This window comes from Macaca thibetana, chromosome 2 (assembly GCF_024542745.1).
Source record: "Macaca thibetana thibetana isolate TM-01 chromosome 2, ASM2454274v1, whole genome shotgun sequence".
NCBI classification, from domain to species: domain Eukaryota; kingdom Metazoa; phylum Chordata; class Mammalia; order Primates; family Cercopithecidae; genus Macaca; species Macaca thibetana.
Genome location: NC_065579.1, coordinates 11,699,045 through 11,726,995, shown reverse-complemented (window position 1 = coordinate 11,726,995; position 27,951 = coordinate 11,699,045). Strand labels below are relative to the sequence as shown.

At 41.7% G+C, this 27,951-nt stretch overlaps 1 protein-coding gene across 1 annotated transcript in view; it reads left to right on the top strand.

Annotated features, from left to right (window-relative positions):
- STAC (SH3 and cysteine rich domain) overlaps positions 1-27,951 on the top strand; it is a 170,382-nt gene that overhangs the window by 87,931 nt on the left and 54,500 nt on the right. Inside the window, exons 3-6 of the mRNA XM_050776672.1 lie at positions 17,070-17,170; positions 19,370-19,451; positions 20,511-20,626; positions 27,337-27,415. Coding sequence (XP_050632629.1) covers positions 17,070-17,170; positions 19,370-19,451; positions 20,511-20,626; positions 27,337-27,415 — 378 coding nt within the window. The remainder of the gene's footprint in view (positions 1-17,069; positions 17,171-19,369; positions 19,452-20,510; positions 20,627-27,336; positions 27,416-27,951) is intronic.

Here is a 27,951-nt window from a genome sequence, read left to right as displayed (position 1 = left end):
CTTTTTTGTTGGCAATTTTTTTTTAACCATTTCAGTCTCACTGCTTGTTATTGGTCTGTTCAGAGGTTTTATATTTTCCTGGTTTAATCTAAGAGGGTTGTATATTTCCAGAAATTTATCCATCTCCTCTAGGTTTTCTAGATTATCCACATAAAAGTGTCCATAGTAACCTTGAATAATCTTTTGTATTTCTGTGGTATCCATTGTAATGTCTCCTGTTTCATTTGCAATTGAGTTTATTTGGATCTTTTCTCTTTTCTTGGCTAATCTCGCTAATGATCTATCCATTTTATTTATTTTGTCAAATAACCAGCTTTTTGTTTCATTTAGTTTTTGTATTGTTTTGTTATTGTTGTTGTTTCAATTTCATTTAGTTCTGCTCTGATCTTTGTTATTTCTTTTCTTCTGCTGGGTTTGGGTTCAGATTATTCTCATTTCTCCAGTTCCTTGAGTTGTTACCTTAGATTGCCTATTTGAGATCCATCAGACTTTTTGATGTAAGCATTTAAATGCTATGAACTTTCCTCTTAGCACCACTTTTGCTGTATCCCAGAGGTTTTGCTAGGTTGTGTCACTATTGTCATTCAGTCAAAGAATTTTTAAATTTCCATCTTGATTTCATTGTTGACCCAACAGTCATTCAGGAGCAGATTATTTACTTTCCCTGTATTTGTATGGTTTTGAGGGTTCCTTTTGGAGTTGATTTCCAAATTCAACTGTGATGCATGGTGATCTGAGCGAGTACTTGATATAATTTTCAGTTTTCTTAAATTTACTGAGACTTGTTTTGTGGCCTATAATATGATCTGTCTTAGAGGATATTCCATGTACTGATGAACAAAATGTATATTCTGTAGTTGTTGGGTAGAATGTTCTGTAAATATCTGTTAGGTCCATTTGTCATAGGATAGAGTTTAAGTCCATTGTTTCTTTCTTTTTTTCTGTCTTAATGACCTATCTAGTGTTGTCAGTGGAGTATTAAAGTCTCCCATTATTATTGTGTTGCTGTCTATCTCATTTATTAGGTCTAGTAGCAATTGTTTTAGAAATTTGGGAGCTCCGGTGTTAGGTGTTTTATAAATTTGGGGGCTCCAGTGTTAGGTGCATATATATTTAGGATTGTGATACTTTCCTGTTGGACTAGAGTCCTTTTATCATTATATATACATATGTATTTTATATATATATAGTTAGAATATATATGTTATATATAATATATATAGTTAGAATACATATGTTATAGATTATATATATAGTTAGAATTGATATTTTCCTGTTGGACTAGTTCTTTTATCATTAGATAATGTTCCTCTTCTTCTTTTTTAACTGCATTTGCTTTAAAGTTTGTTTTGTCTGATATAAGAATAGCTACTCCGGCCGGGCGCGGTGGCTCAAGCCTGTAATCCCAGCACTTTGGGAGGCCGAGACGGGCGGATCACGAGGTCAGGAGATCGAGACCATCCTGGCTAACACAGTGAAACCCCGTCTCTATTAAGAAATACAAAAAAAACTAGCCGGGCGAGGTGGTGGGCGCCTGTAGTCCCAGCTACTCGGGAGGCTGAGGCCGGAGAATGGCGTGAACCCGGGAGGCGGAGCTTGCAGTGAGCTGAGATCCGGCCACTGCACTCCAGCCTGGGTGACAGAGCGAGAGTCCGTCTCAAAAAAAAAAAAAAAAAAAAAAAGAATAGCTACTCCTGCTCACTTTTAGTGTCCAGTTGGATGTAAAATCTTTTTCCACCCCTTTACCTTAAGTTTATGTGAGTCCTTATGTGTTAGTTGAGTTTCCTGAAGACAGCAGAAACTTGCTTGGTAAATTCTAATCCTTTCTCCCTGTATATTTTAAGTGGAGCATTTAGGTCATTTACATTCAATGTTGGTATTGAGATGTGAGGTGCTGTTCTATTCATCGTGCTATTTGTTGCCTGAATACTTTATTCATTGTGTTATTGTTATATAGGTCCTGTGAGATTTATAATGTAAGTAGGTTCTATTTTTGGTGTATTTCAAGGATTTGTTTCAGGATTTAGAGCTCCTTTTAGCAGTTCTTGTAGTGCTGGCTTGGTAGTGGCAAATTCTCAGCATTCATTTGCCTGGGAAAGACTGTATCTTTCCTTCATTTATGAAGCTTAGTTTTGCTGGATACAAAATTTTTGACTGATAATTGCTTTGTTTAAGGAGGCTACAAATTGGACCTCTAAGAGGGTTGTATATTTCCAGAAATTTATCCATCTCCTCTAGCTTATAAGAGTTTGGCTGAGATTAATAATTTAATTTCAAAAACATAGAATTGTTTTGTTTAAGGAGGCTACAAATTGGACCTCTAAGAGGGTTGTGTATTTCCAGAAATTTATCCATCCCTTCTAGCTTATAAGAGTTTGGCTGAGATTAATAATTTAATTTCAAAAACATAGAAAAGATAAAACTATCCTAGATAGCAGTTTCAAAACTTTACTTTGATTATAGGTGTCAATTGGTAAAAGTATTGGTAGAATCTGTGAATACGTAGGTTTGGTACAGGCTTAGTGACTTGATAAAAGTGTAGGTCATTTTTATAAGGTCATGAGTGATTGATTAAAGCAGGACACATTACTGGCAGCTGTTTAAGTCTGACAACACAAATTAAAACACTACTTGGTATGGTTTGGCTTTGTTTCCCCACCCAAATCCCGCCTCAAATTGTAGCCTCCATAATCCCCATGTGTCAAGGGCGGTACCAGGTGGATGTAATTTGATCATGGGAATAGTTTCACCCATGCTGTTCTCATGATAGTGAGTGAGTCTCATGAGATCTGATGGTTTTATAAGCATGTGTATTTCCCCTGCTTGTACTCACTTTGTCCTGCCACCCTGTAAAGAAGGTGCCTGCTTCTCGTTTGCTTTCTGCCATGATTGTAAGTTTCCTGAGGTCTCCTCAGCCCTGCAGAACCGTGAGTCAACTAAATCACTTTCCTTTAAAAATTATCCAGTCGGGTATTTCCTCACAGCAGTGTGAGAACAAACTAATACGCTACTATAGAAAAAGAAACATAGATCCTTTTCAAACCTGATATTATGAATTTGCTAATAATATTGTCTTTGTAATGTAATTATCTGCTTATCTGCCCTTATATTTTAAACTCTTTGTCTTTGCTTTTGTTTTTCTTTATGTGTGATTCTGAAGAGGCACAATGCAAATGTTTGTATTAATATTAATATGTGTGAGTAGTGGTGTATACACAGGTAGATAATTGACTATGTTACTTTTGCTTTACTTAATGTAAATTAGCGAAGTTTATTTTGAAAATGTTCTATTGGAAGATTTTAAGAAACAATAATTTATACCAAAAGAATTGTCCTTTGTGAAGGTTGAACTCATTCAGGAGATAACTGACTCGTCATCTAACATCTCATAAGCTCTGAATAAAAAGTAAATCAGTGTTTTTTTTAAAAAAAAAAAGAGTTTGGCTGAGAAATCTGCTGTTAATCTGATAGGTTTTCATTTATAGGTTATCTGATGCTTTTGCCTCACAGCTCTTAGGATTCTTTGCTTTGTCTTGACTCTAGATAACCTAACGACTATGTGCCTAGGCAATGATCTTTTTGTGATGAATTTCCCAGGTGTTCTTTGAGCTTCTTGTAAATGGATGTCTAGATATCTAGCAAGGCTAGGGAAGTTTTCCTCGATTATTCCCTCAAATATGTTTTCCAAACTTTTAGATTTCTCTTCTTCCCCAGGAACCCCAATTACTTTCAGGTTTGGATGTTTAACATAGTTCCAAACTTCTTGGAAGCTTTGTTCATTTTTTTAATTATTTTTTTCTTTTCCTTTGATGGATTGGGTTAATTCAAAAGCCTTGTCCTCAACCTCTGAAATTCTTTCTTGTGCTTGTTTGATTCTATTACTGAGACTTTCCAGTGGATTTTGCATTTCTCTAAGTGTGTCCTTGATTTTTCAGTTGTGATTGTTTTTCATTTATGCTATCTATTTCACTGAACAATTTTCCATTCATATCTTCTATCATGTTTTTTATTTCTTTAAGTCGGAGTTTACCTTTCTCTGGTGCATCCTTGATTAGCTTAATAATTAACCTGAATATTTTTTTCTGGCAATTCAGAGATTTTATCTTGGTTTGGATTTATTACTGGTGAGCTGGTATGATGTTTTGGAGGTGTTAAAGAACCTTGTTTTGTCATATTACCAGAATAGTTTTTCTGGTTCTTTCTCATTTGAGTAGGCTATGTCAAAGGAGAGATTTGGGATTCAAGGGCTGCTGTGAGATTCTTTTGCTCCATGGGGTGCTCCCTTGACGTGGTGTTCTCCTGTTTCCCCTAAGAATGGGGCTTCCTGAAAGCCAAACAGTAGTAATCATTTTTGCTTTTCTGGGTCTAGTCACCCAGCAGACCTACCGGGCTCCAAGCTGGTACTGGAGAATATCTGCAAAGAGTCCTGTGATGTGATACATCTTCAGGTCTTTCAGCTATGGATTCCAGCACCTGCTCCAGTGGAGGTAGCTGGGGAGTGAAGCAGACTCTGTGATTCCTTGGTTATGTTTCTGTTTACTGCACTGGTTTTGTGTTGGTTGGCCTCCAGCCAGGAGGTGGCACTTTCGAGAGCACATCAGCTGTCATCAGTTTTTCATGTCTCAGGGAGTCTGTAGCAGTGATCCAGTTTCTTCAAAAGGTCTATGGATTCTCTCGGCCTTCCTGGTATGTGCCTGTGGTAGTTCTTGGAGCAAAAGTTCATGATATGAGTCTCCACAAGCTGCTGTCTCCCCAAGTGGGATCTGCAAGCTAGTCCTGCCTCCTGTCTGCCATCTTTAAAATCTCCTATTTAAAATGCTATCAAAAATGACTGCAAATGATTTCTCCCAAGAGCCTGATCTTGCCAGATTTTGAAGTTCATGAAGTATGGCCAGAATTCTTGATTTGTTGCAAAAATTTTCACGTTACCTACTTTTATGTTTAAAGTGAACTTTTATAAAGCAAGGATCAACTTAATTGCTTATAAATTAAGATATAAGGAAGGAATTTGGAAGCTGTTTATAATGGAGAGTAGAGTGCTGTATATAGACCTGTTGTATTAGTCCATTTTCACGCTGCTGATAAAGACATACCAGAAACTGAGAACAAAAAGAGGTTTAATTGGACTTACAGTTCCACTTGGCTGGGGAGGCCTCAGAATCATGGCAGGAGGCAAAAGGCACTTCTTACATGGCAGCAACAAGAGAGCATGAGGAGGAAACAAAAGCAGAAACCCCTGATAAACCCATCAGTTCTCGTGAGACTTATTCACTGTCACAAGAATAGCATGGGAAAGACCAGCCCCTGTATTTCAATTACCTCCCACTTGGTCCCTCCCACAACACATGGGAATTCTGGGAGATACAATTCAAGTTGAGATTTGGATGTGAGCACAGCCAAACCATATCATTCCACCCTTAACCCCTCCCAAATCTCATGTCCTCACATTTCAAAACCAATCATGCCTTCCCAACAGTCCCCCAAAGTCTTCATTCATTTCAGCATTAACCCAAAAGTCCACAGTTCAAAGTCTCATCTGAGCCAAGGCAAGTCCCTTCCACCTATGAGCCTGTAAAACTAAAAGCAAGCTAGTTACTTCCTGTAATGGGGGTACAGGTATTAGGTAAATACAGCTGTTCCAAATGGGAGAAATTGGCCAAAACAAAGGAGCTAAGGACCCATGCAAGTCCAAAATTCAGTGGGGCTGTCAAATTTTAAAGCTCCAAAATGATCTCCTTTGACTCCAGGTCTCATATCCAGGCCATGCTGATGCAAGAGGTGGGCTCCCATGGTCTTGGGCAGCTCTGCCCCTGTGGGTGTGCAGAGTACAGCCTCCCTCCCAGCTGCTTTCACAGGCTAGCGTTCAGTGTCTGCTGCTTTTCCAGGCACACTGTGCAAGCTGTCAGTGGATCTACCAATCTGGGGTCTGGAAGATGGTGGCCCTCTTCTCACAGCTCCACTAGGCAGTGCCCCAGTAGGGACTTTGTGTGGGACTCTGTGTGGAGGCTCCCACCCCACATTTCCCTTCTGCATTGCCCTAGCCAAGGGCCTCGCCCCTGCAGCAAACTTTTGCCTACACATCCAGGCGTTTCCCTACATCTTCTGAAATCTAGGTGGAGGTTCCTAAACCTCAGTTCTTGACTTCTGTGCACCCACAGGCTCAACACCACATAGAAGCTGCCAAGGCTTGGGGCTTCCACCTTCTGAAGCCACAGCCCAAGCTCTACATTGGCCCCTTGCAGCCAGGCTGGAGTGACTGGGACATAGGGCACCAAGTCCCTAGCACAGGGGCCCTGGGCCCGGCCCACGAAACCACTTCTTCTTCCTGTGCCTCCAGGCCTATGATGGGAGGGGCTACCATGAAGACCTCTGATATGCCCTGGAGACATTTTCCCCTTGGTCTTGGGGATTAACATTAGGCTCCTTGCTACTTAAGCAAATTTCAGCAACCAGCTTGAATTTCTCCCCAGAAAATGGGTTTTTCTTTTCTATAGCATAGTGGGGCTGCACATTTTCTGAACTTTGATGCTGTTTCCCTTTTAAAACTGCGTGCCTTTAACAGCACCCAAGTCACCTATTGAATGCTTTGCTGCTTAGAAACTTCTTCCGCCAGATACCCTAAATCATCTTTCTCAAGTTCAAAGTTCCACAGATCTCTAGGATGGAGGCAAAATGCCACTCAGTCACTTTGCTAAAATGTAACAAGAGTCACCTTTGCTCTAGTTCCCAACAAGTTCCTCATCTCCACCGGAGACCACCTCAGCCTGGATCTTATTATCCATATCAGCATTTTGGGCAAAGCCATTCAACAAGTCTTTAGGAAGTTCCAAACTTTCCCACCTTTTCTTGTCTTCTTCTGAGCCTTCCAAACTGTTCCAGCCTCTGCATATTATGCAGTTCCAAAGTCAGTTTCCACATCTTCAGGTATCTTTTCAACAATGCCCCACTCTACTGGTACCAATTTACTGTATTAGTCTGTTTTCATGCTGCTGATAAAGACGTACCTGAAACTGGAAACAAAAAGATGTTTAATTGGGCTTACAGTTCCACATGGCTCAGGAAGCTTCAGAATCATGGCCGGAGGCAAAAGGCACTTCTTACATGGCAGCGGCAAAAGAAAATGAGGAGGAAGCAAAAGCAGAAACCCCTGATTAACCATCAGATCTCATGACACTTCTTCACTATCACAAGAATATCACAGAAAAGACCGGCCGTGTGATTCAGTTACCTCCCCCTGGGTCCCTCCCACGACACATGGGAATTCTGGGAGATACAATTCAAGTTGAGATTTGAGTGGGGGCACAGCCAAACCATATAACCTGTGCTTTATCTGAGGTCACGCCTGATCACAGGTGACATTCCTGCATTAGCTATGTGCAGTTCAGCCTAAAGAATCTGGAAATCATGACCTCAGGAAAATCACTATGGGGAATTGCAGATGATACACCCTCTAGCCATCACACCACTTACTTTTGCAGGGAGATGTATGTTTTCCAAAGAGAGGGCCCCTTCATTTTCCCATTTTGTGCTCATGACAGCCTTTTTCAGATCTGCAGACTGAGACTCAGAGATCAAGTGCCTGGTTCAAAGTCTCAGAGCTGAATACTATTACCTAAGTTTTTTGATGCCTTAGGCATGACTTCTCCCACTCTGCCATGGTGTCTTTATAAGCTATATATGTATGTACATACACATACATATTCATATATGAACACCCAAATATAATGTAATTTATACATAAAGGCTTTAAAAATTTGTAAAACTGCTATCCTACTTTTTTTACTTCTGTATTCCTACATTTGAACTTCGCCACCCTGGTTTCACTCTTTGAAGCTTTTAAAAGAATTAAACAAGCTGAGAACATTGCTTTTATTAAATAAAGACTATTCATCAATATCATTTTAAAAAACAAAAATAAGCCCCTGAATAGGTAGGTGTGTGACAAAACTAGAAACAGCAGCATACACTTACATGAGCTACTGCATCTGCACCCTTAACTTCTAATGTGTTAGTGATACAGCATGTAATCACCAGCTTGGAGGGCTTGGCAATAGTGTGTGCAGTGGGAGGAGCTCTATTTCCACACTTTCATGCTACATATTTTCAAAGGCCTATACTGGGCTGTAGCATATATACTGAGCTGTAAACCCTTATAGGAATCTATTATGGGTACCCACACCTACAGCAGCTGGCCACTCTGAAAATTCCTGTTCACATTTGTCAACTATGAGAGCCCATATATAACCCACCACAAATGTGATGAGAATCACATTTCTCTTCCAAAGAGGCAAATGTCTCTTCCAAAGAGGGTTTTGGGCCAGGATAGTTGCAGCCCCAGAATCTTCCAAGGAAAACTTTTGGCACCTGCAAACTCTTGCTACTTCTCTTTCAACCTCGTCCTCATTGACCATGGTTACATATACATATTTTAATTTTATCATTATCACAGACAGTGTTGAGAGAGCCACAGATGCCCTTTCACTTTCAGTGGAAGAAATATAGACCAGATCAGAGTAGAGATCTGTCAGCATGCAGATGGCTGGCAGAGGCAGCAAGGAGAAGGGAAGTGAGCCGGGCTTCAGAGTTGTGTAGACCCGGACCCTCGTCCTATTCCTGTCCTCACTAGCTGCATATTGTTGGGCCTTCATACGCAACCTGCAAAACTAAAGCAATGGAAATGCCACACAGACTGCTGAGATCATAAGAGGAGAGAAAATTTTCAATATTGAGCTGCACAGTCAGTGAATTATATACCCATCCCAACTCAACATTTATTCATTCTTTCCAATGAAGTTACCTATTATCCCTACTTCCCCTGTTATAATATTTTTATATAAAAAGTAATGTTCTTTTATTAATAAAGTGAGGAAGCATCCAGGAAATTGCCTAATGGTGCATAAGAGTTCAATCATTTTTAATTCCTTCCTACCTTTTCTCCTTCCTATTCAAATGTAAGAATACGAAGTAAAAAAGTAGAATCAGGATAAAAACTCAAGTTTCTGACTTCTCATACAATGGCTTTTCTCGTGTGTGTGTGTGTGTGTGTGTACGTGTGTTTGTATATTCACTGACAAACTCTTTGAAACTTAGTTTGATGTTTTCCTCAATTCATTTTTTTCTTTCAAATTACCCTTTGTCTATATGAGAAGGGGAAAACTCATGTTCAGTGGCTCCATTTGGTTTAGCTAGCTTTACGTGACTTCAGAATCTTAGAAATTGTCCCCACATCATTACTTCACATCAAAGAGAAGTAGCATGTGAAAGTAATGAAAATACGTCACGTTATGTTTTTTTTTAATTCTGCTATGGAGCATTGACTTCTTCAAATCATCATGATTTCTTAGATTTTGAAGCCACAGGTTTCAATAATGGCACTAAGGATGTACAATTTATGCATTCCTTTGATTGTGGAACTCAATATTCCAAACATGTGATCATTCAGGCCATTATTTATGTGTTTAGTCAGTTGCCTTTGCATTGAATCACTACATAAAACTATGGCTAAATTGTTATGCTTCCACACTCCTATTATTACACGTGTCTAGGTATATGATGGCAGGCACTTCTGGGTCATACATGTGAGGTAAAAGCAGTAATAGAAGTCTGAAGCATCTGTCAGGATAACTAAGTGTTCACAGAGGCTGTCGTGGGTCACCCAGGGAGGCGAAAACTCATTCTATAAGGAGGAGGCAGAGGCCAACGCAAGCTATTAACAGGGAGAAGTCCACAAGCAAAATTAGAAAGGTCAAGAGGCACAGCTAACTTAGTTCTTGTCCAGATGGTTTTCAACATCTACTTTGAGGAGAGTAGGAGGATATGAAGAGCCAATAGCAGAGACAGAAAGAGTGATTCCCAGAATCAGCTTTCAGCCAGCCTCCTAGGTCAGGTAGGAGTCTGATGAAACAGTATCTGGCCTGCATTGCAAGGTGACCTGGGAGGTTGGAGAGTTCTGGAGGCAGTCATATTAGAACATTGGAATAAAAAGCAAGGCTAGCCAGCTGGGAGCCCATACATAAAGATCTGTAGGCAGACTCGAACCTGGTGATCATGCAGACCTCCAGGAGTCAGGGGCCACGTAAAAAAGTCCAGCTCTTTCAATAGAATTAAAGGGGTGAAGCCCCAGTATCCTGTTAGCCTGGACATTTGTCCTGCCCAGGCCTGGGTAGACTAATCTTTCCTGATGGACAGTGATGTACTTTGTACCAAGCACTTCACTGACCACAGGGACCCAGAGGTAAAGAATCCACCATTTCATGTCACGTCCCACATAACAGAAGAGGAGATGTCCTGTTGTTACAGGTGCTCTGAGACCCATGAGGGGACAGAGGAGAGTGGCGGGTTCTGCGGTTGTGGAGGGAGGGAGGATGTGTGTGCAGGAGGCTTTGGAAAGTACTTAGAGGTGGTTCATAGAAAGTAAGACTGTTTACCAGTCAAACGAGAAAGGCAGGGAAGGCAGCATGAGCAGGCTTCAAGAGTCATGACACAGCCACCCTTACCAGGAACCATAAATGATCTGATAAATCAAAGGAGGAACCCAAAGTGTCATGTTGAAAATGAAGCAAGGAAAGTAGGGAGGGGTTGCATGGTGGAGAGCTGCTTTAGTGATCTCCATGAGATTCTATTTCTTCCTTGTGTTAGTGTATATTCAAGGGCAAACTGCTGATGAATAGAGCTAGCTGCATTATTAGGCCTGTTTTTACTGTCTAGCACCAGTTTTGTTACAGCCTTCAGTTTAAAAGTACTGACTCTGTCGTCATTATTACTGTTTGCATCATCCTTAGCCCTTAAATTCCTCTTGTCTGCCTTGGCACTGAAAATTACCCATTGCTTTTGCTGTCCTCTCTCCAGCTTTAAGACCCTCTTCTGTGACATGATCATTTGACCTTCTCTGGGCTCTGCACAACTCTTGATGCAGGTATCCCTCACAGGCTCCTCTCCCGGCCATGCCCCTGTACTGGTGGACATTGAGAGGAGTCCAATAGCTAAACCTGGAAAAGCAGAGGCCTAGAAAGTCTTTGGACTATCTTGCCTGTATTTACCTTAGAATCACTTATGGATATTTTATATAATCTAAGCAATATTTATGGACATTTCTATATGTGTAGTTACAGATTTTTTAAATTATTTTTCTTAAATCATGGTAAAGAGTCTTTTTTGTCTAATTTGTACTAATTTCATCAAATAATTTACAGGAGTAATTCTATACTTGTATAATCTGGAAGCAGACTAATTATTAACAAGAATTATAACTGTTGTTCATTGTTGATTTAAGTACTGTACTGATTACATTTCTTTTCTTATACAAGTTTATGTGTACTCATTCTCCAAATTATTTTTGTAGTTAAGTAATCTCAGTTGTAAATCACCATTTTATCCTGTTTTATCTTTAACTCTGACATTATATGAAATTGGATTGAGGATTAAGCAATGCCTCAATGGCAAAATCTTACCAAAATGAGTCCAGTCAATTATTTTACAGCTATATGTAATTAATTTCATTTTTTAAAAAAAGTAGATGCATGTCATTTAGTGTAGTAGGTTCAGCCACCAGCATTGAGAAAAGCTTTTCAATATTTTCTTCCAACATTTATGTACAGATGTCTTTGCGCTCCAATATTTGGCTCTCTGTGGACAGCTCACTTAAGCACAGTGGTAAATGATACCACGCTCATAAAACAGCGCACTGCCTATCTCCTAATCAGTGTTGTATTGGCTTGCATTGATCCATTCCAAACTCCATTTGAACATCATAACTAACATTTTTAATAATTTTCAGCTGTAACTTATAAAACCGTCTTAATTTAGCCCAGAACTTCAAATGCCCAGGGAAGAACTGATGACTTAGGTGATGAGCTAGCCCCATATTTTCCCAACATCTCCGTATCCCAAGAGCCACATCATTCTGAGGGATGACTTGACCCTGTTTCCAGAGACTTCATTTTTTTTACCTGCTTTTTGTTACAGTAGTTCATGAGAATAGTTTAAAGGCAGATGGTACTGAAAGTTCTACAACAGAAACTGTCTCATCCCAGATTCGCGTCTGAAAGGCAATCACTTTTGTCCTCTTTCATTGTTTCTTCTGTCATTTACTTCAGCACTTCTAAATGCTGTGCTTCTGCTGCTGTTTATTGACTTTGTTGACTTCCTGCTGCAGAAGATGAGGGCTCAGCTCTCACATCTCCAGCAACACCCCTTGTTTCTTTCTTCCTTGCTGTCACCTTCTACAGAGTCATATCACAGTCTTTGCTCCCTTACTTCCATCTTCCCAAGTAGTTTTATCACAATTTTGTGATACATGGCCAATTTATGCCCTATTGTGGCTATTGTTCACTTCTGATTCAAGTACTGTACATTTCTTACAATCTTACACAGATTTTATTTTTCCTCAAATTAAAAATTGCCTTTTTTACTTCCTGAACGTTTCATGTATCTATAATTATTTTTTTTCAAATGCCTTCACAGATTTATCAAATGCCATATCTATTACAGTATCAAAACCTCAAAGGTATCAATAAACTTTTTATTTTTTTTTTTATTGAGACAGAATCTCACTCTGTCACCTAGGCAGGAGAGCAGTGGTGCAGTCTCGGCTCACTCCAGCCTCTGTCTCCTGGGTTCAAGCGATTCTCATGCCTCGGTCTCCTGAATGCCTGGGACTACAGGCAGGCGTAAACATGCCTGGCTAATTTTTGAATTTTTAGTAGAGATGGGTTTTTACCATGTTGGCCAGGCTGGTTTCAAACTTCTGACCTCAAATGATCTGCCCACCTCAGCTTCCCAAAGTGCTGGGATTACAGGCATGAACCACCACACCCGGCTAGTTTTTGAATTTGTTTTAGAGATGGAGTTTCACCATGTTGCCCAGGCTGGTCTCGAACTCTTGGCCTCAAACTCCTGGCCTCCACCCACCTTGGCCTCCCAAAGTATTGGGATTATATGCATGCACCACTGCATCTGGCTATCAATAAACTTTAAAGTGCTATTTTTTTCCAGGTCTGCTGGCTTACTTCTTCTTGACCCTCCAGTGTACGGGCACTGCAGAGTTATCATAGTGGAATACCGCTTACCTCTCCTCGGTGTCGGTTGTCAGTTCTTCTGTTATGTACTGGATCTGATATTTTCCTCTTTCTTGATTTAGTCCCTCATTTTTCTGAGTCATATTCTCTAGCAGTTTTCTAAGAAAACGTATGTGTAAAGTAAATATTCTGAATCCCTGAAGATAGGAAAATATCTTTATTCTACCTTCATACATGTTAATAATTTGGCTGGGCATAAAATTCTGGGTTGCAAATCTTTTTTTTCTCAGAAAATTTTAACAGCTTTTGAAATTTCATCTTCTTCTAGTTTCCAAGTTGTTACTGAGACATTCAGTCTCCCTATCATCTACTAAGTTGCTTACCATATCTCCACTTGCCTTTTATCTTCCAAATATGTTAAACTCTCATCTATTCTTGCTATTTCTTCCAATAACCTTGTTCTGTGTAGCATATGCTTTGTTTTTAAATTCCTGGACTATAATTTTAGTAGGGTGTTGGTAGGACTAAGTGGGAAATTTATATGATTGGTCCACCATTGTTTATCCAAAGTTCAGTGGCATCTTTGCTTCCAGGTATTTAAACCCACGCAATCCTTTTGCATACATTGTGATACTACTCTATTAAAAACTCTGAGAGTAGATAGTACTAGTCCCATTTAATGATGTAGCTGAGGTTCCAGAAATACTAGTAGTTTCCTTAAATTTAGAGAGCCAGACTGAGACAGATTCAAATTTAAAACTATGTTTTTCCTACTCTATTCACGCATAAGGGTCACTTGCAGCAATGACTTTGTGATGGTGGTCACTAGTGATAAAACAGGGCAGACCATGGCTTCTCCATATCTTGCTACAGTAAACTAATGCCACTGCTGTGATGTGAATTATTCCTTTGAACTATCCTCTGAGCTGCAGAATGAAAGCTTTCCTCTTCAGTCATTCCTGTTATCCCAGAATGGACATTGGAACATCAGAAACCAAATAATTGCTGGTGGTCTGGTTCATACAAAACAGTGTACTGTATAAGAACAGACATGGAAAACTGAAATCATGGTGTTTGGGCCTGAGTAAAATACGTATATTTTAACATATAATGATACTATTGCAGAGTCCAGCACACAATGAAATAACTTCCTCTTTGAAGCTTTTACTTAAATTCCCACATAGAGCACAAATAGCATTCTCTAATTTGAAAACGAAAAGTAAGTAATTACTTTCAAAGTCCAGTCTTTTGAAAGCACAGCAGTCTTTCAGCTAAGTAGTTATTCTCCAAAAGGAAAAGGGACTTTTCAGTGAGTGTTTATAAACAAGCATACATGCCCAATAATTTAGAGTGTGTTCATGTGTCACTTCAGCTTTCTGTGAAGTGACTATGACAGCAGACACACATCACATGAAATGATGCCGCCCTGAAGAAAGTTTTCAGGTAATTTACCTCCTGAAGGGTTTCTAACTCTTTTCTCATTCAGGGGTTTGCCTGTTGCTTTTCCAGGTTGCATGCCAGGTTCTCACCCACGCTTACGTTATCATCCAGTTAGCCCCAACCTCATCTTCATGTAGGTTAAACAACCCAAAAAAAAGGAGGAAATATTTAGGACAAGCAATGAAAGAGTGAAACCAGGCAGGACCTTCTCCAACTTGGGGCAAATCTTATACCACTTGGACCCTTAGGCATTTCATCTTTGAAATGAAATAATACAAATAGATCTTCAAGTTCCCCCTCTCAGCTCTTGAACACTATGTATGCATCGTTGATTAATCAGCTTCCACGAATTATCTCAAACCAGCCACCATTGCTTCAGTTCATGAGTGACCATGAAAAAAATGTGTTCATTAATTTATTTAATGTATATTTATCAGGCGTCATGCTCAAGAGCTGGGAATATCGAGGCAAATTAACAGACACAGTCCTTAGCCTCATTGAGTTCATGGTCCAGAGGGAAAGGCAGACTAAAACAAACTTTCAAATAAATAATAATCATGATAAACGATGTGAAAGATAACCACAGAGTGTTGGGAGAAAAAGTAAGAGGAAAAGGATAATTTAGACAGGGGTGGGAAATGTTTTCAAGAAAGCTTCATTGAAATGCCAAGAGATCCACAGACTGAGGGGTTGCTAGCCAACTGAAGAGTGATGGAAACCGCATGCCAAGCATATGAAGCAGCATGTGTAGAGAGCTGAGGAATTAAAGAACTCGAGTATTCAAGGAACTATAAGAAGACCACATGGCTAAAGCATGGTGAGCAAGAGGGATTGGCCTGAGATCAAGTTAAAGGTGGGCTCCCAAAGCATGCAGAGCCTTGCCAGTAGGATGAGCACCTTATAATACAAGAAAGGCAGACAGAACCTGCTGAAAGATGTTTAAGCAAGAAATAGAGATGATTTGATTACATTTTAAAACATTAGCCCAGCACTGCACACACATTGGGTTGGAGGAGGACAAAAACAGATGAAGCAGTGAGAGTGGCTAGATGGTGAGGCAATTGTGGAGAAGAGGGTGGATTTTGTAATCTTAGGACATCTTCACTTTGGGACCCTCACACAGATCTCACTTTGGGTCTGTGGTCAGCTGTGTTGTACAGAAGGGTATCTTGACTTCATGTCTCGCACTACATGGATGTATTCATTCCTGTATCTCCCCTCTAAAGAGATTTACTTTGTTGAAATCCTGTTGTCTCTCCAGGTTGTCATCTTGGATAGCATTCGACATAATCCATATCTGATCCATGAGAATGACATATTTGTTGGACTCACCACCCCTTCTCCTAACAAGCTTTTGGAGTGCAGGCCCTGTTCATACAACTGTCTCCTCAGTAGACTGACAGGACCCCTGGCCACCTATGTCTCTTATTTTTAGGTTTTTTCAAGAATGGGTGTGGCCACAGCCGTATGTCCCACAGACTCACACAGGTCAAGCTGTTAAAATAGTCCCTTGAGACCCTCTCAGGACTGAGGAGAAAACAGAGAACCCCCCATCCTTCTCATCATGGTAAAGGAGGAGGGATAAGACTGATAGTGTCTCAACAACTCTGCAAGGAAATCCTCTCTGCACTACCTCACCTTTCTTCCTCTTTTCTAATACATGAGGTGCTTGGTCATCTAAGAGTGGCAACAATTCATTTGGGCACCTCTTTGAGACCTGCCTGGGAACCTACCCTCTTACTTTGGGATATCAGAGCAGATGGCACCTCTTGTCTTGCATTCTCTTGTCTTGGACTAGATGAAGGGAGAACACACCCATTTTAACATCCTGTCTTAACCTTTATCCAGCCACTTTCTGAAATAATGAACACCGGTGTGCAGCACCTGCCATCTTCCTGAAGCTCCCACACCCTGCCCTCTTCCTGGGCCTCCCAGTTCCTCTCCAGTGCTCCTGCCTTGGGCCTTTGTGCATGTAGCTACCAGGATGGCTCTCTGCCTTTTCTTCTCCGCCTTCTTTCTTCTCACTCCATGATAGCACCCTGTCCCAAGAAGCTAAGTGACTCACCTCAGCCACAATTTCATTATCATTCACATCCTCTTCCTCTTTCCCCAGGCTGGGGTTGGCATCTGATTAAGTCCTGTCTCCCCTTTTTAGAAGACTCTCGGCCCCACTCTCACACAGACCTGCCCTTCCCCCGAATCAATCATTTCCCTGAGAGTTTGTCCAACAGCTCAGATCTGGTGACAGAAAGAAGAAAATACGTGAAAGTTCAGGACTTGCACTACTCAGTAAGACACAGAAAAGTAGAACTGAGTAATCTACATGAAAAGCAAAGAAAATGGAATTTACTAGCTTGAATTGAGGGAACAAAGGACATGGAGGAGGCTTAGAGTTGCTGGAGTAGTGAATAGGAAAGATGGGGAGAAACCAGATGTAGGAGAAAGCAAAAGAGTCTACCATATATATTTTTTTTTCCATTTTTAAAGCTTCATGAAAAAGTTGTAGGAAAGAATTACCTGGTTATAGAGGGAACCTTGTTTTCTGTGATTTTAGACTAATCAGCAGGAAAGGGCAGGTTGTATCCTAACCAAAGTTTGCCATGTGCCTGACAGGAACAAATGCTAAGCATGGACTGCGCTGCAAAGCCTGTAAGATGAGCATCCACCACAAGTGCACAGATGGCCTGGCATCCCAGCGGTGCATGGGCAAGCTGGTAAGGGCTTGTGCCAGGAGTGAGGCCCACACCTCCCTGCTAGGGCACTTGCCTGCTGCAGTCCTTCCCTGAAACCCTGAGCAAAGCACCCCAGAACTGGCTGCCAGCTTGGTTTCCTAATTGGCATCATCAGAAAACAAGGACAAGGAACTTTGTCAACCTAATCAACAGTGCCCCACCTTGAAAGGGAGTCACGGTCATTAATAGAGTGACCAACTTCTCCCAGGTTGGCACTTTCTCAGTTTTAATACTGAAAGTCCCACATCCTGGGACTGTTCAGGTTTTAAAAGTGAAAGTCGTGCATCTCAGGAACCCCCTAAGCCCCAGGCTAACTAATGGTTGGTCACCCTAGTGCTTTCCTGGTTGTCAGCTCAGTGGGTAGCAAGAGAGGATAAGAGCTAAGCCCACACAAAAGAGGAGAGAGTAATAAATATCAGCACCAATTTAACAGAATCATGTTGGCCAAACCAAGGGAGATTGAATGGCCCTTGAGATGGCTGATCATACCATCTCAGGAGGATGGGCTTCAGTCCTGGTGCCACATACTGATTAAGAAGCAATTCAAGTCTGGCACAATGGCTCACGCCTATAATCCCAGCACTTGGGATACCAAGGTGGGTCGATCGCTTAAGCCCAGGAGTTCGAGACCAGCCTGGGCAACATGGTGAGACCCCCGTCTCTACAAAAATTTAAAAATTAGGCCGGGTGCGGTGGCTCACACCTGTAATCCCAGCACTTTGGGAGGCCAAGGTGGGTGGATCACGAGGTCAGGAGATCGAGACCATCCTGGCTAACATGGTGAAACCCCGTCTCTACTGAAAATACAAAAAAAAAAAAAAAATAGCGGGACATGGTGGTGGGCACCTGTAGTCCCAGCTACTCAGGAGGCTGAGGCAGGAGAATGGCATGAACCCAGGAGGTGGAGGTTGCAGTGAGCCAAGATCGTGCCACTGCACTCTAGCTTGGGCGACAGAGCGAAACTCTGTCTCAAAAAAAAAAAAAAAAAAATTTTAAAAATTAGCTGGGTGTGTTGGTGTGTGCCTGTAGTTTCAGTTACTCAGGAGGCTGAGATTAGAGGATCGCTTGAGCCCGGAAGGCAGAGGTTTCAGTAAGCCAGAATGCACAACTACACTCTAGCTTGAGTGACAGAGCTAGAACCTATCTCAAAAATTTTTTTTCAAAAAGCAATCCAGAGCACAAATTTGAGGGTATTTGAAACTAGGATGGCCAAAGGATTGTAAAAAGTACCAAGAATGTCTACCCTAGAGAATAATTAGACAGGACATCAACAGCTGTCTTCAAAAAATTTTAGGCCTAAAGTTTAGAAGAGTAACTCTATTGTCCTTTGAGGCTCCTGGGGAAAGGCCTAACATCAGTGGATACTAAGTCTTAGCGATAAAAGATAATGTCTTGCCTCTAAGGTTAGTGAATGCTCCTTCACCCTCTACCATCAGTGACAGTGTACTGACAAGGGACACCACTTTCCAGGAACATTACAGAGGATTCTGGAATTCTAGCAGGGACTGGGCCACCAAGTTCCCATCCAGTGGTGGCGTATAGTGAGTCCAGGTTCTTAGTTTATCTATTTACTCTGATTCGCAATGTCTCTTTTCTCAAACTTCTGCCTCCCCTGCTTCCCCTTCTCCTTCTCCAGTGGTGATTCCCATAAGCCAAGACAGACCATGAAGGAGAGGTCGGAAAAAGAGAGAACAGAATCCAGAACACAGAGCAAATGATTCTGGGTAAAGCTCTTCAGATATACAAGAGCTTTTAGGCCTCCCTCTGAGGTCTACTTACCCATGCCCAGGCCTTTCTTTTATTTATATTATTTTAACAAACCACAATAACAAACTGTGGTGAAATAATATGTGGCAGTCCACTTGTAATCCAGGAGGCAATGAGGATCTGGGATACAAAGGAGGCTGCAGTGCCCTGCAGAAGGAGGACAGGCAGGACTGGGGAGGTCAGGGCCAGGACCTTGTTTTCTGGATAGAATGTAACTTGCTTGTTGCCACTATTCCTCCCTGCCTCTGTGTCCCTGCTGGGGTTAAATTGTGGAATTATAGGATAAATCAGCATGTTAATGGGAGACAGGAGGGTGCTCCTGGAGAAACCAATTGGTTTTATTTAGGGAGCTCTTGTATGATTTTCTCCATCTCCCTTGACATTAACCCCTTGCCTTCCTCATTCTCTCTCCAGCCAAAGGGGTTTCGGCGTTACTACAGCTCCCCCTTGCTCATTCATGAACAGTTTGGCTGCATTAAAGAAGTTATGCCCATTGGTGAGTCGGGACATTGATGGGTTGAGTTGAGTTTGAAGCAGCAAAGTTAGTAATGGCTTCCTCCCAGGGCTGCAAAACCCGTGGGGTATCTGTGTACTTGTTTGGTGGCTGTTTGGGGTATGACTGTGTGTTCTGCTGGAAGGGAAACATAAAGTGGACCAAATTCTCCAGGAATTTTCATCCTTTCCCTGATGAAGCTCAGAAAACACCTAAGTCCCAAAGGCTTAGTAATCCCACCGTCAGCAACATGGTGAAGTGGAAAGAACACAGAGCATGGCATCCCCCAGACCAGACTCAAAGCCCAGCTCCCTATTGACAACTGCGTGTCTTTGAACAAGTTACTTGACCTGTCAACCCCCACAAAATGAGAACAGCAATTGCTGCGTTTCATAATTGCTATAAAAAATAAATATAGGTTATACACCAATGCTTAGTAGGAGCTCAGTGAATACATTATTCTCTAATGAAGATCAAAAGATACCCTATATTTATTGATAGCTTTGGCTTGGATTTCTTCTCTAACAATATTTTTCAGTTTACTTCTATTATTTTTTTTCTCTCTCTGAAAATCTCGACATCTATTTTTGTTTTTTCAGGGGGGCAAGTTTTAAACTAGAAATTTGTAAATTAGAAAGCTTTCAATTAGAAATTAATGAGGCTCAGTAGTGACAAGTTATTTCTAAAACAGTTGCCTCCTACTGCAAACTTTGTGTCTCAAGGCTTTGTACCTTGGTGAGCACAGCCTCCCAGTAGAGGAAATAAAGCTGGTCCCTGTAAGAACCTGGAAATTAGAGAGGAGTAATGAAAGAGGAAATCCAATCAGGAAGAATTTGGGAGCAGAGTACTAGTTGGTACATGGCAGGACCTGCAAACGGGAGCATGCTGCATGGGGGCGCATCTGTGAGGAACACTTGGCCGTGAAAGCCCCGTCTACACAGAGGCTGAGGTCCTCTGCACAGAGCCTGCTTCTCAGGTGCTGTTCACCCAGGAGATGTGGTAAGCAGTTGGCTGGGTCCTCTCAGATGAGCTTCCTCAGATGAACTTTCTCTTCTGTTGCAGCCTGTGGCAATAAGGTGGACCCTGTCTACGAGACCCTCCGCTTCGGCACCTCCCTGGCCCAGAGGACAAAGAAGGGCAGCTCCGGCAGTGGCTCTGACTCACCTCACAGAACCTCTGTAATTATCCTCTTCCTTCCTCAGTTTGTCTATGGCGGTCCTGGGCAGAGTGGGCCTCAGGACTCCAGTATGGGGGATTCCACCTAACTGCCTCATGAGCACAGGTCTGCAGGGAGTCAGGCACCTGCCAAAGAGAAACCCAAAGTGTTTTGAGCCATTAAGGATTAACTTCCTGTTGTCAACACCCAGGGATTATTTTACTCTCCTGCCCAAAGACCATCCCCTTGGCCTCATGTTTCTTGACCCTTCCCGTGGACCCTCTCTCCTTTACCTTCCCACCAATATTAGATAACATATGAGTCAACACACATAAATGTTTGGCTCAAACAATGGTCAGGAACTTGGAAGTCCTGGCTATTTCCAGTTTTCCTTTTAGCTACATTCCAATTCAAAGACACAGCTATTTCTCACATCTTTTGTCTTTTCTCTGTAAGAGAGGGCACGCCTCTTGATTGCACACAAAACCTGCCCTCTCAACGGTACCTGAACTATGACTCTGTGGGACACTCACCCTTCCACGCACCTCTCCTAAGTTTCATCTGACTTACACTGACTGTCGCATGCATCTCTGTGACCTGTTATCATCATCTCGTCTCTGGTTGTTTCGACCAGAATTTCCATAAATACTCCAAGATGCCATATAACTCTGCAGCCCAGGCTGAAAGCCACCATTCCTCCAGCAAAGAGGCAAGGACCTTCCAGTTCACATGGCCACTTAGGATAGCCAGCACCTAGTTACCAGTTCCATTGTTGCAGCCTCTGCTGGACTGGAAGCTTCCAGGCAAGACACAGATGAGCCTTCAAATGGTCTGCCCCACTGAGTCCTCTCAATATCAAGTGATTAGGTGGATTGTGGGAAGAGGGGCAGGGCACACGCCTGGGAGGGGTTCTCAGAGACCGAGTTGAAGCAGCTTCCTCATTGGGTGCAGGTGAAGCCACAAGATTGCAGGCAGGTGAATAGGAATGTAGGTCGGTAGGCAAGTAGGTAGGTTTATAGGTCCTCCGCCTGATGCCACTGAAAATAATTTTTACTCTTTTTCCTTACTGTGCGTAAAATTGATGTCAGATAGTTCTTTCTTCTACTCAGCTGGCAGACATGAATGAAGGGCCTACAGTTTACTAGCACTGTAGGGGACCCAAAAGAAGAGGAAGACATAGCTTTGTACCCTTCGAATTCACAACTTATTTCTGAAGAAGAAATTTCAACAGCCAAGAAATTTGACAATGGTGGCCTTGTTTACCATTTTTTTAAAAATACACTTTTATATGTCTTATCCCATTTTATTAAGATTGAGAACGTAACATACATGTGTTAAGGATATTATAGTGACTGTGTCATATGAGTATTGAAGCATTTCATAGTAAAGATGAAAAATGTTTTGCTTCAGTAGACATTACCTCAAAGCAGTGAGGGGATAATGTGTGTCATTTTAAGATACCTGATTACCTCCTTAGGGAGGAGATCATTGTCATTTGGCATCCAAAAGATAACGCTAATTCTTTTACTGAAAGAAGGATAAAAATGGTGCTAATGTGATGAAAGTATACAAAGCATCCGTGGGTAGGATTTATATATAAATAAAGGCTGCTTAGGTTGGGTAACAATAATACACATAAAGTGTTTAGCACAGGGCCTGACATAATTGACACTCAATGAATGGCAATTGTTACTGTTCTTTATTTTAATTCACTCAAAAAAATTTTTTAGAGATGAAGTCTTGCTGTGTTGCCCAGGCTGGCCTCAAACTCCTGGAGTCAAACGATCCTCCTGCCTGAGTGTACTGAGTAGCTGGGATTACAGGTGCATGCCACTGAACCCAGCTGTTTCATTTTCATTACTCATCCAGGCCTTAACAGTGTTTTCTTTCAACCTGAGTTATTGTGAAGTTAAACAGGATGTAGTCCATTAACAAACAAGTATGTTACCTGAGAAGGGCATTTCCCAGAGCCACTCATGCTTGGGCAGTGTTAGAAACCCCTGACTTACTCAAGGGTAACTTCCCTGTTCTGCTCAGCCCATCTCCTTCTCCGACGTGTCCTCCTGTAACTCCATAAGTTGGAGTGTTCCCAGGGGTCTGCTTTTCTTGGTCTTCTTATTCTACTTTCTTTTTGGTTGACCTCTGTCACATTCCTTTAGTTCAAGCACCACCTCTACACTGATGACTCCCTTAGATATTTCCTCTTGCCCAAGCACCGAACCAGTCCTACAGATATTGCAAAATCAGCAGATTCAGACTAAACTCATATTCCATTAGGGATTAGGTCCTATAATTCAAACCTCAGAAATAATATCAAAGATACCCTTAGTATTTATCACCAGTACTAGAGGTTTGAACCTCATAATCTCTCACTCAGATTATTATAAAGAAATAACTGTGCTACCCTTTTGAGCCTACCCTTAACAGTGCCCCCTGATTTATCAACCCTTAAAGAAAGGCTTTGCACAACTTCCCTAATTAAAATCCTCTATTAAGTTGCTTATGTCAGAACAACAATGCCCAAACTCTTAGGCATGGCATATGAGTCCTGTCATTACCCTAAAAACCCACTTTCCCCTGCACGCCCCAAGCCCTATAACATATCTATGACTCAGAACATGTTGCTCCACCGAGCTGAAATTTTTTAAGACCCACTCTATTTTTACACCAACAATGAACAGTTCCCAGACTGCCCCAAGCATGGTGAGTTGCTCCTCCCACAAGCCTTCAAGAATTCCTTTCTTAAGGAATATACATGATTGCATTGTACTCATCTGCTATTGTGTCGATTCCCTGAATAAATGCTGAGTATCTGGTGAGTATCTAGGTCCCGTTCCTTATTCATCTAATTACACCAGGGACTGACAGAGTGCCTGGCACATAGTGAATACTCAAGAAATGTGTGAAGAATGAGGAAGAATTAACAAGGAACTTTTGAAGACTGATCTCAGAATCCTCCGGGATCCACACAACACTTCCTTTCTCACACCCTAAGCTCTGGGCACAGTTTTCCATTTTCTGCATAGTCATGCTCTGTTCAGACATTCAAACTATCTCCACCTCTCTCAGACAACATCTCTCCAAGCTTCTGGGTCTGGTTGGGCACCTGCCTCTTCCCTGGTCCCCCGGAGCATCCAGTTCATTAATCCATTGGTTATCTATTGCTTGGTAATTTTCACTTTCCTGTTTGATTTTTCTCTCAATTTCCCAGTCCTCTCCTCAATTAGACTAACCTGCTTAAATGCAAGGACTCTTTTATTCACAGCTTTGTGTTTTCATTACTTTATACCAGTGATTCTCAAATGCTGGGGCATATCAGAATCCACTGGAGAACTTTGTAACAATATAAAGGCCCAGGTTCTGCCGGCCCTTCATAGAGTCAATACATATGTGATAAGTGCACGAATCAATGAATGAATGAGCACCCTCCTCAGTCAAAACTGCCTCAACTTCTATAATAGAAGGCTGGCAATGAGCTAAATCAGTGGTTCTCAGTGTGTGGTCTCTGGATCTACAGCATCAGCATCACCTGAAACTTGTTAGAAATGCAAATTTGGGTTTCTCTCTAGGAGCTGCAAAATCGGAAAATCTGATTTGGGGAGCCCAACAATTTCCATTTTTAAAAACCCTCCAGGTGATTCTGATGCACATTGAAGTTGGAGAATTACTGAGTTAAATTAAAAACTAAAGTTTGCTTCCAAATAAACCAGCCTCTGTCTCTCTCCTCTTCACCCTTGCTCTAACTCCCTCTCTGTGTGAACAGCATTTGAGTGACACACTTACAGTGGCCACAAGCCTGGATCTGAAGTTTGAAACAGAGATCCAAGAACGCTACTCATCTCCCTAATCCCACCTACCACATCGCATCTCCTTTCTCAGGGGAGTGAGGAGGGCCATTGCTGTCAATGAGTTGCTTCCCCAAAACCACACAGAGCTCACTCTCAGCCTGTAACGATCTCCCCTTACAAGGCAAGACTGTTTGTAGATGCCATCCAGCAGTCAAAGGAAAAGCACAAACACAACTGGTCAGAGTAGAGAGATCTCTGTCCCCTTTGACCAGCATTCTGAACAAGCCTTTCTCAAATCTTTGGTGAGAGCCGGGAGGTCATCTCACTTCAGTGCAAGCCTCTCCATGCTTGTGTGAGGCCGGCATTGATGGAAGGGCAACTGAAAAGTCAGCACATAGAGGCAATTGCGGAGAGACGGTTCCCCAGAGATGGCTCTGATCTATCTCCATGAGCAGTAGATGGCTGCTCCTGTGGTTCTGAGCTTTGCTGGACTATGACAAACAGACCTCCCTGGAAACATTCCATAGTAGGCAATGAACATGTCAGCCTCCTCATTTGGGGCTGATGCTGAGAAGTAGTAAGACCACCAGAAGGACAATTGGGGATGTCCAGTTTGCTTTCATCTCTAATATAGCTTTGTCTTTAGCAACATCTGGACCCTACAGACTGGTTTTAGGAGAAAAAAGCATAGTTTTCTGAATGTCAAAGGGATGTCCATTTATTTCCGTCCACTTATACTGGCACTGGTTCCACCAGTAGATATTTGTTGGAGTTTAGCTCTGTGAAGGCATTGTTCTGACAGCTGCAGGGAGACAAAGACAAACCAAATTGTACTTAAAGATCTGTCACTTCACTCTTTCCCCAAAGTCCAACTATCCTCAAAGGAAGAAAACAGAGACACAGATTGATTGGTACTTTAAAGTGATTTTGTTTCCTGCCTGCAGGTCAGTGATAATGAACTTCAGCATCCTGCATTTTTTAATTTTTTTTATTTTATTTTTAGTATTTTTATGTCCTAAAGTTAACATATTCCTGCATAGCAAAGCTTTGTTCCACAGGTTTATTTTCTTACAGGGTTGCAGAGGCATTTGTCTTACATTGTTGAGAAGTCACTGCTTGGCTGTTTCCAAATTGTTATGTTTTTCTCAATGTACTTTCAAATGTTCTAAAGTATAAAAGGCTTGATGGCTTTGGGAAGGCTAGAAGAAACCAAATTCAAACAACATTCTGGGAGTTAGTTGGCTAGTTTATGAGTAATCTTCAGTTTCGTAAGATTAAATTAACATAAGTGAAATTATCTACAAACCAACCTCTGTATAGAAATTGTGAGCTTCAAAAGGAGCAGGGCATGAGTGACTTAGAGACTCTGTGACTTTTTTTTTTCTTCTTTCTGCTATGTCATGAAAGTCACAGTGTTTGAAAAAAAATCTTAAAGCTAAATTGTAACAAAAATCAGTCTCTGGAGGGTGGTGCTAAAGAGCTCTAGAGCTGGCTAGGAGAGCTAAGAAGATAACTTGTTCCTCTCCCATAAGATATAAATAAATAGTTTTTAAAAATATGACTGTCAATCAGGCCAGGCACGGTGGCTCATGCCTATAATCCCAGCACTTTGGGAGGCTGAAGCAGGCAGATCACCTGAGGTCAGGAGTTCGAGATGAGCCTGGCCAACACGGTGAAATCCCGTCTCTACCAAAAATACAAAAATTAGCCAGGCATGGGGGTGCATACCTGTAATCCCAGCTACTTGAGAGGCTGAGGCACAAGAATCTCTTGAACCCAGGAAATGGAGCCGAGATCACACCACTGCACGCCAGCCTGGGCGACAGAGCAAGACTCCATCTCAAAAAAAAAAAAAAAAAACATAGATATGACTGTCCACAGAGGCCCCCTAAATTCCTCTTTTGAAGAGGATAGAGCCAGTTAGACAGAAACTGGGTCACGTGGCCCTTTGAAAGAGGCACTCAGTGGTATGCTAATAAACGTTTAACCACCAGGTCAGAGCTGGACCCTGATTTGTAGCGTTTGCCAATTCCATGGAGTAAAACTCCTGTGGTGATCCATTTCATGCCACCAGTGTGATAACCATGAGACTCTCACCAGCCCACGGAGATGCTTTAGCACACCAATGGATAAAGCACAATGCTTAAGAGCACGAGCTCTGGAGGCAACACCTGTGAGCCACAGCCCCAGCTCCACCATGTATTAACTGTGGGGCCTCAAATAGAGGTACCGATTCTCTCTGGGCTTCAGAGTCCTCTCTGAAAAATTGGTCCACCATAGGATTAACTTGGGGAATAAATGAGATGGTATCTATAAAGTCCTTAAAAACAGTACGTGGTAAATGATCAGGAACCATTAGCTATTTAGAGAGCTGTTATTGTTATTATTGTTGTTTTTGTTCTTGTTATTTCTGTAACCTAAGTGGAAGAACGATTGTGACTTACTTTAAAAAGAGAGTCAGGATACATATTATAACAACAATTAATTTTGCAGCAGTGGAAACAGTATTTAACTTGTACCTAAGTAGTGCATCTCTCCATAGTGCATCCCATTCTCTAAAACTATTATTTAAAACACCTGTAGAAAGAGCTAGCGTTTTATTGAAAATTTTAAGTGACAGGATATGGACAGGAATTCTGATTTCTCTCTGTTACCTATTCCTGTGAAGAAGCCTGGCTGTGGCCTGTGCTTCTAGACATTCATTCAACACTCACTGGGTACCTACCATCACCAAGCCTGAGCCTGCCATAGACACCCGAAGGGAGGTACAGTGCCCCCTAGTGGACAGAGCTTCTCCGAAGTTAGCCAAACAGCCACAACAGCAATCATTGGGTCCTTAGGTGTCATGCAAATTCTACCTAAGCTCTCTTACACCAAAATCTCTGCTCAATTGACCCACAGATATAACATTGCTCATCCCATGCTCTTTCCTCTTTCCTGCAAGACTTCAGATCTCGTGGAGGTTCCTGAGGAAGCCAATGGGCCAGGAGGCGGGTATGACCTAAGGAAACGCAGCAACAGCGGTGAGTGAGGGAGCTGGCACAGCACAAATGTGATCACATGAGTCAGGGTCAGTGGGCAGGTCAAGTTGATTTCCAGTCCCCTTGCTTTCTCTTCTCGCTTTGGAATTTAATCAGGGCAAGTGTTCAATGTTCTGGAGAGAAGGTGAGCATTGTTTCTGGTGGATTTCAGTGATTTGCTCTAATATCTTCCTGAGTTCTATATCCTGAATTCTCATGCTTTATGAGAGTATATATACTCATATATATCATATATGTATATCATATATATGATATACATATATATCATATATGCTATATAGCATATATATAATATCATATATATGATATATATGTATATAATGAGCTGTATTGGGGTTGAAGAGTCGCTTCCAGAACTTTTTGTGAATATGTCATTTCCTCCACTGAGCTAGATCCCATTAGCAAACCATACACAGAGAAGTTAATTTGTGCTACACCTTAGGTACCTGAAATCAAGTGGTGGTGGGGCCCAGGAGGGAAGTGTGGGTCTCACATTTGGCTCCTTCCCCAGCAGAGAC